General features: G+C 38.3%; 2 protein-coding genes across 3 annotated transcripts; both read left to right on the forward strand.

Moving 5' to 3' along the window:
* LOC8065087 (vacuolar protein sorting-associated protein 32 homolog 2) lies at positions 1-3,663 on the forward strand. 2 transcript variants are annotated; one of them, XM_021450390.1, is made up of 8 exons: positions 1-209; positions 291-436; positions 1,098-1,197; positions 1,865-1,950; positions 2,040-2,131; positions 2,773-2,887; positions 2,967-3,167; positions 3,299-3,663. In XM_021450390.1, the coding sequence occupies exons 2-7, from the start codon at positions 350-352 to the stop codon at positions 3,159-3,161; spliced, it is 675 nt and encodes a 224-aa protein (XP_021306065.1). In that variant the 5' UTR covers positions 1-209; positions 291-349; the 3' UTR covers positions 3,162-3,167; positions 3,299-3,663. The 2 variants fall into 2 exon arrangements, with proteins under 2 accessions (XP_021306065.1, XP_002437263.1); XM_002437218.2 differs by having other exon boundaries at positions 3-209; positions 3,416-3,663.
* LOC8082274 (protein transport protein SFT2) lies at positions 6,986-11,468 on the forward strand. The gene is made up of 5 exons (XM_002437219.2): positions 6,986-7,265; positions 7,954-8,221; positions 10,043-10,147; positions 10,445-10,563; positions 11,036-11,468. Exons 1-4 carry the CDS (start codon positions 7,072-7,074, stop codon positions 10,553-10,555), a joined length of 678 nt encoding a protein of 225 aa, XP_002437264.1. The 5' UTR covers positions 6,986-7,071; the 3' UTR covers positions 10,556-10,563; positions 11,036-11,468.

Here is an 11,564-nt window from a genome sequence, read left to right on the forward strand (position 1 = left end):
GACCCCGAGTCGCTGACGTCCGCCTGATGACTGACTATCTTCCTTCTCCGGCCGGGTAAAAGCAAAGGCAACGACTCCGCGTCCCGCTTCCCTTTCCCCCGTAAGAACCCACCGCACGGCGGACATCACGATCCCCACCGGCCGGCGTAGCGGAGATCGCGAGTTACAACGGGGAAGCGAGGAAGCTCCCTCGATCCCATCCCACGCAGGTATCCGATGTCTGTCAGGCCGATCGCCCCGATAAATATTCGACCTAATAGTTGGCCTTTATCCCCTGTGTTCTCGCGCAGATTCGTTTGGGTCGCGGTCGTGGTGAATAAATTGGTAGGTGGCAAGGGGAGAAGCGGCGATGTCGGGCGTGTTCGGCAGGGTGTTCGGGAAGTCCAAGGCGCAGAGCCAGGCCACCGCGCTGGCCTCGCTCGACAAGCTCAACGAGGTGAAACAGATCGGCTGATATCCCTGCCCGTGTTAGATAAAGTTACATCGGGGAGCTCATGTGTTTCCGCTATGGTCTACTAGTTAATAAGACTAAAGGCTAATTAGGTGATGTGTAAATTATATGCATTCGGATGCGGGTCAGATTAGCTGTAGCTTTTCTCTAATTGGAACCTGTAGCAGCTTTTATTGCAATCGAAACCCAGCTGTCAGGTGTAATCCCACTGGGGTGATGGTGGGCAAGGTATATTACATTAAGAGAAGATGGCTAGCTTTTCTTACCTCTGTTCTATGTACTGAATAAAATGATATGGGGAGGGAGAGCTAAGGTCTTTTTTTTTATTGTAACAGCTGCTGCTATTTCTATTTTTAAAAAGATGATGTTGCTGCTATTTCAGGGATAAACAGATTGATGACTCTCTGAATTATTCAATGTATAGAAAGATTAAATCCAAACAGCAGATGATTGTGCAAACCTGTTTACTATAAAACCAAATGCCCTCAGTATTCTATGCTACTTATACAATTTGTAGGTTTTAGTGTCACTTTCACTCTTCCAGAATAAGGACTTTCTTTCATAAATCTTGTGTACCTATGTAAAGACTTTATGACTGTTCTTGTAGTCGGAATCTGTAGAACTAACTTTCTTAATATGCTTACAGACACTTGAAATGTTGGAAAAGAAGGAAAACTTACTAGTGAAAAAGGCCAATCTTGAGGTCGAGAAGGCCAAGAATTTTACCAAAGCCAAGAATAAAAGAGGTACAGTGTAGCAGTTTGCCAATTCCAAGAATTTAACCTTCTCTCTGGAGTCCCCCACCTTTTTTTGTGTGGGGTGGGGGTGGGCGGTATTGCAATGATGTTCTTTAGAGAAGTATTGCAATGATGTTGTGTAACCACTTAAATGCAATGATAGTATTATGATTACCATATTGATTTTAGTTTCCCTGTTTTGCATCATTAGTGCTTGTATTCCTAGTTTGCTACTGCTAGTGATGACCTCTTGAAGAATGTTCTGCAAGATTTTCAGTGGTCTGTCTTTTTGCTGAATATAGATGGTAATTGTCACTGACATGGAGATGTCTTGCTCTGTGTTCCATTTTCAAACTTTAGTTCCACAATTTTGCATCTATTCCCATTGAATATTGTGTTACTGATGACATGCACTAGAGGACTCCATTTTTTGAAAACTCCAAACATGTTTCTGTTGAATTCCATCCTACAGTGTTCCTGATTACATCTTGCAATTCTATGGTGTTCCGCTGCTCCTCCTAACTGTAACTATATCAAAGAACAAACACATGCACACTTTTTTATTAAGTCATTGAGGTGCAGATTCTACTCATCAGAGATGATGAGTTTTCTTTCTTCTGTGCATAATGAGTTTTAGTGGGAAGAATGACTTAATTGCTTTGGATTCGCATTGTAGCCGCAATACAGTGCTTGAAGAGGAAGAGGCTATACGAGCAACAGATTGAGCAGCTTGGAAATTTCCAGCTCAGGATACATGATCAGGTGGAGACACAAATAATCTTTTAGTTTGGTTTTCATCTGGGCCTTATCGTGCTTATTAGATTTACTTCACTTACCTTTTCCTTCTATAGATGATTATGCTGGAAGCCGCAAAAGCTACAACAGAGACCGTGGATGCATTGAGAACTGGAGCATCGGCAATGAAAGCTATGCATAAATCAACGTATGTAATATCACACGATACTATGCCTTTAGAATCAGTTATCATGCTTTTGAGTTTTTCTTGGATTTTTACAAATGTATCTAATTCTTTTATGTCTTCGAGATAAATTGCCAATCGTTTACATCAATCTGAGAAACTTAATCCCACTCTCTGAACCCTGTATCATCTTATTTTTATTTCAGAGGTTTTCAACTATTGCACTGATTCTTTACTGAAATGATGCAACAAAAACTTGTCTAGTAATTTAACTTGCATATGAAAATAGAAGTTGTTGGACTTGCGATAGAATATACTTAGCAGAAGTCTTAGAAAGAGTTCACACAGCAGAAATGATTATGCCCATTTAAACCTTGATAAGTTTGTTGAATTAGGTTGCATATCTGGAAATGTCATAATATGTGACTGCCTTTTCTATTCATATCCTTTTCATCGTAACAAACTTCAGTAAAATCTAGCATGCATGATAGATTCATAAGTGTTTATTCTTGCATACTTTGGGGTCTGTAGTATTTTAGCACACACCTATGGTGGCGAGTCTAATATATATCAGAAACGATCACTTCTACTTCCTGATTTCTGGGTATGCTATATTTTTTCCTCTTAATTTAAAGAAAAATCATGTTGCTTTAATGCTTTTACAGAAATATTGACGATGTTGATAAAACCATGGATGAAATCAATGACAATATGGAGAACATGAGACAAATTCAGGATCTGTTGTCAGCGCCTATGGGAGCAGCAGCTGATTTTGATGAGGTCTCGCTCCCTCCCTCCCTCCCTACCTACCTATGGGCACACATGCGTGTTTCTGCTTAACCTTTTCTGTTTTGAATAGGATGAACTGGAAGCTGAACTTGCCGATCTGGAGGGGGAGGAGTTGGAGGCAGAGCTGCTTGCACCTACCACAACAGCTCCGTCCACAGCTCCAGTGCGTGTACCTACTGCTCAGCAGTCCACTAGGCCATCTGCCCAGAGTAGCAAAGCTGAAGATGACGAGCTGGCAGCTCTACAAGCAGAAATGGCTATGTAATTATAGGTACTTCTCCATCTTTTGATCTGAGTCAGGTCCATAGTCTTGTTTCACTCTTTAGAATTAGTTGTTTAACAACAAAACAGCTCACAAGTAGCTCAAGGTGTCAAGTCCCCATGACATAAATTATTTTACAGATTACTAAGATCTGCAGTTTCTCCATCGCCATAGGCCGTGTGGCCCCAATCAGTCATCATTAGAAGACTTATACATTGCCTATAAAAAAAAGGAGACTTATACATTGTATATTACAGGCATTGGCATGATCATCTTGGATTCAGATTCTGTGGATATCTCGGAACTCTGGTACAGTCATGAGGGTCGTCCTAGGAAGACCGTCAGAATTCAGAACCACAAATACAAGCTGCATACCAGCCTAGCTTCTTATGTATCATAGCATGATATGTTAGTGTTTTGTAATGGAATATTTCAGATGGGCTAATAAACATATTTCTACTAATAAATTGGGTTATGTCAGTATTATGTTCTTCAGGTTTTGCCATATCCATCTGTTCTAGTGCCAATTCTAATTGATGGTGAAACTCTTTACCTACATATTCAGTTGTTCCTGATGACGAAGTTGGTGCAGCATCTGGATTTTGAGCGCACACTTGTGGGCAAACATGCCTTACAGTGAAAAGACGGAACCTGTATATTCAGTTGTCTATTTTGTGCTGCAGACAGACAATTGTATTGCGTCGTCAAAATTTGGCGTGGGTGAAGGAATTGCTAAGGCCTTGTTTGGATGTAGTCGGATTCACACCAATCCACATGTATTAAGGTGGATTGGAGTGGAACTTGAACTAAATTCCACTCCAATCCATACCAACACACATGGATTTAAAGTGAATCCGACAACATCCAAACAAGGCCTAATGTTGCTGAAAATCCACCCATGTGTTGTGAGGTTATCACTGTACATTTGTGAAAAATGTTGCATCACAATACTGAGATTTGGGGAAATAAGTTCACAGGAAAAAAAAAACTCTGATGTAAAGCGCCAAATTCTTGCATCGGACTCCAATGATATAGGCTTGGAAGAGCAGTTCCAGTGGAATAACCAGAGGTTGATATAGACATTAATTAGAATGCTAAGTAAGCAAAAATGGTTATGTGACTAGAATTAAGGAGGAGATAGGAATTTGTTTTTTATACAATAAACTATATTTATATGAGAAATAAGATAGAAAGATATGTGATAGGTAGATGATAGAAGACTGAAGATGTGGATTTGTTGAAAAAATTTTTGAGAAACAATTTATTAAGAATATAGTTTTTTATGGTAGTGTCTATATGACATGGAAAGTATGAAAACTATCCTATAGTTTTTGTGGGAGAGAGAGCTATAGTAGTCTGGTTGGGACTGCCCTAAACCACTCGTTAGCTATGGCCTTTTTTAGTTCCGTCGGTGAAAATTTTTTGGGTACTTTTAACACTTTTATTTGTATTATGACCATGTTCGTGGTTGCTACGGGCCCGTGTTAAAATCCAAATTATTTTTCATACTCTCTCCATTTAAAATTATAAGATGTTTTACTTTTTTGATCTTTGATCACTCCTTCAAAAAAGTTATATAAACATAGTCAAATTTAATTTATTTCTGAAGAACTTTTATTAATAAACCAAGCCACGATAAAAAAGTAATATTTTGTACAAAGTTTTAAATAAGACGATTGGCTAAATTTAGTGTCAAAAAAGTCAAACATTTTATAATTTAGGATGGATTGAGTATTTTGTAGTTATTATATGAAAAAATATCTTGTGTGCATTATGGTATCCTTCGAGTTCAAGCATAGGTAAATGAAAGAAAATTGTCAAACATCTTGTAGGCCTAACTTGCAGTTCACTTTAGCTAAGCGCCAAAAATTTACAGAGAGGCATGAGATGGTCGGCTTCACCATGCTAGTGGTAGACAGGTCCTCGTGACTTTTTTTAGAGTAGACACAACGTAGTTAAATTTTTTTATATACTAGGACCATGTCCGTGCATTGCTACGGGTGTTAAAATCCAAATCATCCTTCATACTCTCTCCATCCAAAATTATAAGACATTTCACTTTTTGATCTTTGACAACTCCTCTTGTTCAAAAAATTTATGTAAACATAGTCAAATTTAAGTTATTTCTAAAGAACTTTTATTAATAAACCAAGCCACGATAAAAGAAGTGATATTTTACACAGTTTTAAAATATGACGAGTGACTAAACTTAGTGTTAAAAAGTCAAACATCTTATAATTTGGGATGGATTGAGTATTTTGCAGTTATCATATGAAAAAATGTCTCGTGTGCATTATGGTTTCCATTCGAGTTTAGGCATAGTCAAATGAAAGAAAATGGTCAAACATCTTGTAGGCCCAACTTGCAATTCATTTTAGCTACAGCGTAAAAAATTTATAGAGAGGCATGTGGTGGTCGGCTTCACCATGCTAGTAGTAGACAGGTCCTAATGACTCTTTTTTGGAGTAGAGATTTGTCAATTATTGTCCAACCGTAGACTAACTAGACTTAAAAGATTCATCTCGTAAATTATAGATAAACTGTGCAATTAGTTATTTTTTATCCATATATTAATGCTCCATGCATTAGCCGCAAGATTCGACGGTGAATCTTGAATTTTTTTTTAGATTTTAAGTACAACTAAACAAGACCTATGTTTCTAATTTTAGCAAGCTAACTATTAGCACATGCTAGCAACTTAGGGCATGTACAAACCACATACACTTGTATAATAAGTTTTTTCACCTCACACACATGCCGAAATAGACAACTTGTACAATGGTCAGTCCTTTTTCACCTCGCACACATAAATAAACAAATAACTTTGTACAATGGTCAATCTGTTTTACTTAATGCTTTCATGCAATATGATTTCTATATACCCTTGTTGATACAAAATAGTTGAATATAAATAAGATGAACATGATTGTCACATTGTATAGAACCATCAATATAAATGATATATTTATATATAAAGTAATATAATTATGTTTCTAAAAATCAAATAAAATGAATTGGATTACATAAGTTTTGTCTAGCTGTGTTTGTTTCCATAGCGCTAGCACCATAATAGGATTACATTAGCTTAGTACACTTCCATATAGGATTTAGACATCGTTTAGGACATCGACACTCTCTCCAAAACACAACTTTGATCTCTTATTTTTTATAAAAATATTTATAAAAATGATATATGTATACTTTTATAAAAGTATTTTTCAAGACAAATCTATTCAAAAATTTTTCACATTTGCAAACTAAATAACTTAAAAATTATTGCTGATTTATATTCCCAATATTTAACCCAAATCTTATCTAAAACGACATCTAAATCATGTACGTAGGGCAGAGGGACTATAAAACTTTTATAGTTTTGAGCTTACACGTAGCTTGCAATTTCTTTTAGAGTTGGGTCTTGTTTAGTTTTGATTTTTTTTTGGTTTTGGGTACTGTACCATTTTTGTTTATTTGGCAAAATGTTGTCCAACCATGGACTAAGTAGGTTCAAAAGACTCATCTTGCGATTTACAGACAAACCGTGCAATTAGTTTTTATTTTTGTCTATATTTAATGCTTTATGAATGTGCCGCAAGATTTGATGTAACAATAAATCTTGAAAAGTTTTGGTTTTTGGATGAACTAAACAAAGCCTTGATGTTCTTCATCTTCATCCTGAACACAACAACGGTAGTGTCACACTGATATGAGTAAATTACCATAATTTTTTGCAAAAATTATTGAGCACAAAACAAAAATTAAACTATAAAAGTTTCACAAAATAACCTTAATTAGTTAATAAAAGATCAGGATTCGGCCCGCGGCCGGCGGATACCCACTGCCAGCCTACATCGGCTCACACAAGCCCCGCATCTCCTTTCTCCAGCCTCGCTCCGTCTGGTGCTGTGGGCCCAACATGCAGGCGTGGTTCTCCTCCGGCTCCGGGCCCTCCTCCTCGTCGGCGGCGTCCTCGTCCCAGCCGTCGCTGCTCGCGGAGTGGAACTCGTACGCTGCCGCCCGCTCCGCCGAGGACGCGGGCGATGGCTTCGGGATCGACATCGAGGCGGCCGTCCGCTCCGCAAACGACCGCGTCGCCGGCACCTTCGGCGTGTACGTAAACCCCAGGCTCTTCTTCCCTCCTCTCTCTTCTCACCGCTAGGGTAGCGCCGAGTATTCTCCTAGGCCCTGCGCCATAGGATCAGAGCTAGCTTAGTTCTGCTTGCAGCTGCACTGCAAAGTTGAAGGGATCGTAGGCAGTTATCAGATCATCTCTGCGCGGAATGTGACGTATGGGTTTGATTTGAGTTCGTTAGACCGAAATCGAGAGGAGAGCACGAATAGTTTGCCGCTCCAGAGCTCGAGATAGCATAGACAAGGTGCATGACAAGTTCCTGTTGGGCTCTGAAGGAATCTTGGCCAACATCTGTTTTGCTTTCCGCCTTTCCCATGGTAATCTCCAATTGCAAGTGGGGTTCTTGAACCAGCGAGAGTGAATTTCTTTAGGGAATGTGCATTCATGGTTTTAGCCAATGCCACTGTAGGAATTTGTGTTTTGACAAATATTTCGTGAAGATTCATGTTGAGCTGCTTAAACATTTGAGCACATCTGGCATTCGGTTTACTTGTCTTGTTAGGCTGGGAAACAGCAAAATGCCAATATAAAGGGTAAAGTAAAGGAATATGCATAAAAAATGGTCTTGGGCTAGCCTCTTTCTATTTAACCTTCATAAAGACATTTGCTTTGAACTTTATTTTTTTTGTTTCCAACTAATGTGTTCTGCTATTCTTATCTGTACAGGGTCTCAAAAGGTGTTAAAGGGTTGCCTGGCAGCTTTAAGTCCACAACAAGCAGTGTTCCATCTGGCAAATCTCTCATGTATTTCGGTCTGTTTCTTGCTAGTGGTGTGTTCCTAGTTTTCATCGCATTCACGATATTTCTTCCAGTCATGGTGATAATGCCACAAAAGTTTGCAATATGTTTCACGGTGGGATGTGCCTTCATAATCGGATCATTCTTTGCGCTGAAAGGGCCTAAGAATCAGCTGTATCATATGATTTCCAAAGAGGTATACCATATTTTGTATTGGAAACATTTTCGTCTCATACCCTCATAAGCTTTGACTTCTAACTACGAATTATATGAAGTTCTCTGTGACAGTCTGTACTATATTTTTCCTGTTAACTTTTATTTCATTTGAACTGGGCATACTATTATTCTTGTCATTCATTAGTCTCATGATGAAGGTGTGCTACCAAAATTTGCCTCACCAAAGATTTGGCAACTGGGCAATTTTTTTGCCAAACATTTAGTAAGCCAAATGTGTGATGTTGTCAAGTTTTTGAAGCAAACCATGGCAACCAAAAACTTTAGCTTGCCTTGATTTTGTCAGCCAAATTTTGGCTATCAACCAATCACGCCCTAAATTTTCATGCACAAATACTATTTATAGCTATCTCATCAAGTTTGTATTGCAACGTATTCATATCCTTGAATTATTTATAATTTGATCAACTATGAAGTTTGTGCACAATTGTCAAACTGTTATGATCATGAAAAGAAACACCAGCCCTAGCATGCTGGTAGACTCACCCGATCTTCTTATCTTAGCGACCAGTTATGCGGAATTCCGTGTGGCATAGCCTACACTACTTTTCTCTTGTTAAAAGAAATACACAATGAACTGAGCATATTATTATTCTTGTTAAAAGAATTGCAAACCTTTTCGTCTCATACTCTCATAAGCTTTGACTTCTCACTATGAATTATATGTAGTTCTCCGTGACATTGTCTGTACTATATTTGTCTTGTTAACTTTTATTTCATTGAACTGGGCATACTATTATTCTTGTCATTCATTTGTCTCATGATGAAGTTTTGCTACCATAATTTGCCTCACCAAAGATTTGGCAAGCAAAGCCAAATGTATGATGCTGTCAAGTTTTGGAAGCAAACCATGGCAACCAAAAACTTAGCTTGCCTCGATTTTGTCAGCCAAATTTTGGCTATCAACCAATCAGGCACTAAATTTTCTTGCAGAAATACTATTTATAGCTATCTCATCAAGTTTTTATTGCTACGTATTCATATCCTTGAATTATTCATACCCTAGCATGCTGGTAGATTCACCCGGTCTTCTTATCTTAGCGCTAGCAGTTATGCGGAATTTTGTGTGGCATAACCTACACTAATTTTGTCTTGTTAAAAGAATTGGCATGTAATGATCTCGAAAAGAAGAAAAAAGGGGGCAATATCTAATACGCCACTGACATTTCTTGTAAAAGTACCATTTAGGTACCTTTCCAGAGATCATTGTATTGTAAAATGGAATTCACATGACCAAGTTTCTTTGGTATCATAACATATCATATCCTTGGTGTATTGATAATTTGATAAACTATCAAGTCTTTGTCCAATTGTAGAACAGTTATGGTGGTTTACAGAAACACGGTCCCTAGCCTGTGAGTAGACTTACCCAACCTTAACAGAAAGCCAACCTTGTAGATGCATTGACAATGATTGTACCTCATACTTGATTTGGCAAAGGCATTCTCTATACAGGTCCTGAGTGTGCTTTGTTTTAAGTTAAGAGATATTAGCACGCATGGTACTAAGTTTCTGTTATATTAACATGCAACCGTAGTGAATTTATCCTTGTACTTAATTTACCTTGATGTGATTTTGGAGCGTAATATGCATCTATTAGCTTTATCTTATAACCTGCTTCCACAATTTACAAGATCACTTGCTGACTCTTGGTGTACCATGTTTGTGGATGCATTGTTAGTTGATGACTTATATCATGAGTTCATATGCTGATCTTTCAATCTTCTGTCAAGAACCACACATTTGTGCTAAATTTCCTGGAATTGATTTCCTTATTTCACAGAGACTACCTTTCACCGTGGGATTTGTCGGGAGCATGGTTGCTACCATCTATGTGTCAATGGTGCTTCATAGCTACATACTTTCTGTTTTCTTCTCCGTGCTTCAGGTGATAACATCCTTTTGCACTCTGCAATCCTCTTGCACAATGCTATTAGGCTTTCTTATGCGATAGGCACCTTCACCCCTTTCAGCATAAGTAGTAGTAGTAGGATCGTCCTCTGTTCTTCCTGCTAGCTGGTAGGAACTAACTTTGAAGAGAAACCTTTATTCTTTGAATAAACCATAGAACTCTTATACTCAGTGTGGAGCTTTCTTAGTTTCTGCTTTCTGGTGACTGTAGTTGTGAGCCTGACACCCTGTGATGATTTATTGAACTAAGAAACTTTTCTTGTACTTTTTTCAGGTCCTTGCTCTAGCATATTATGCCATCTCATACTTCCCTGGTGGATCTGCTGGAATGAAGTTTCTATCATCCGCCCTTGTGTCCTCAGTGTTGAGATGCTTTGGGCGATAAGTTCACCTGTTAGTTGCTTTCACCATCTATTTCATCCTGTTACACTTTTGACTTTTGTTCATATTGACTTAGAGTTTGATAACAGTGACTGCAGGCAGTGTGCCAGTGTCTGTCAAGATATTTGCATGTAACTTACCCAATTTAGTAAAATTATAATGGCAGTCTTCAAATTTCTCTTATCATATTACATCTATGAATGCTCCTCCGATACCAAAACCTTTGTTGTTAGGATAGACTTGAACAGCTGTCAAGAAAGTTAACATGAAATTTGAATTTTCCTGTGAAAAAGGGCGCAACACTTAAAGACAATAATCTGCGATTAGGTCATCTGGGAACTCTAGACGGGATGCTTTTTGCATGGCATGGCAAATCATTTTATATATATATTAAGTATAACCATACAACAATTTTTTTCCTTTCCAGTTCTGATGCCATCTGTTTTTACTCATTTAGATGACTGTAATCTTTTTGCTTCTGCAGGACTGCTTCTTTCCTGTGCTGATTGCAGAATTTCTAGTCAATGATCTAGCACACCTTTGTGGCGTTGTCTTCATAAATTGTGCAGCTTCATTACTTCCAGAAGTTTGATGCCATTTTGAAAGCACTGAACTCAGCTATTTGGTAACTTGATGATTTTGAGGAAAGGATGTTGCTGGACCCTGCCAGCACTAGTCAGGAGAAAAAAAGAATGTAGTATTCAGTTGCCTGCATATTGGATTATTGGTGCCACAACAGCTTAGTCTAAAATTACATTGTACAGAATATGTCACCAAACACTGGGCCACAATCTATGCTCATTCATGGCAGAGGAGCGAATTACATGTATGCTTCATGTTCTCATGCTATAAACTGATCCTGTCCCTACATTCTCCTGCTGGGATAAAGTCCACATCGCCACCACGTGTTTAGTTTCCCGTCTTGTTTCTTTCACTGTAAAGAAAAAAGAAATTGTTCGCACGATTTTCATCAGAATTTGAATTTGGGTGGCGCAGTGCGGCTCCCCTATCCG

Source organism: Sorghum bicolor, chromosome 10 (genome assembly GCF_000003195.3).
Source record: "Sorghum bicolor cultivar BTx623 chromosome 10, Sorghum_bicolor_NCBIv3, whole genome shotgun sequence".
Lineage (NCBI taxonomy): Eukaryota > Viridiplantae > Streptophyta > Magnoliopsida > Poales > Poaceae > Sorghum > Sorghum bicolor.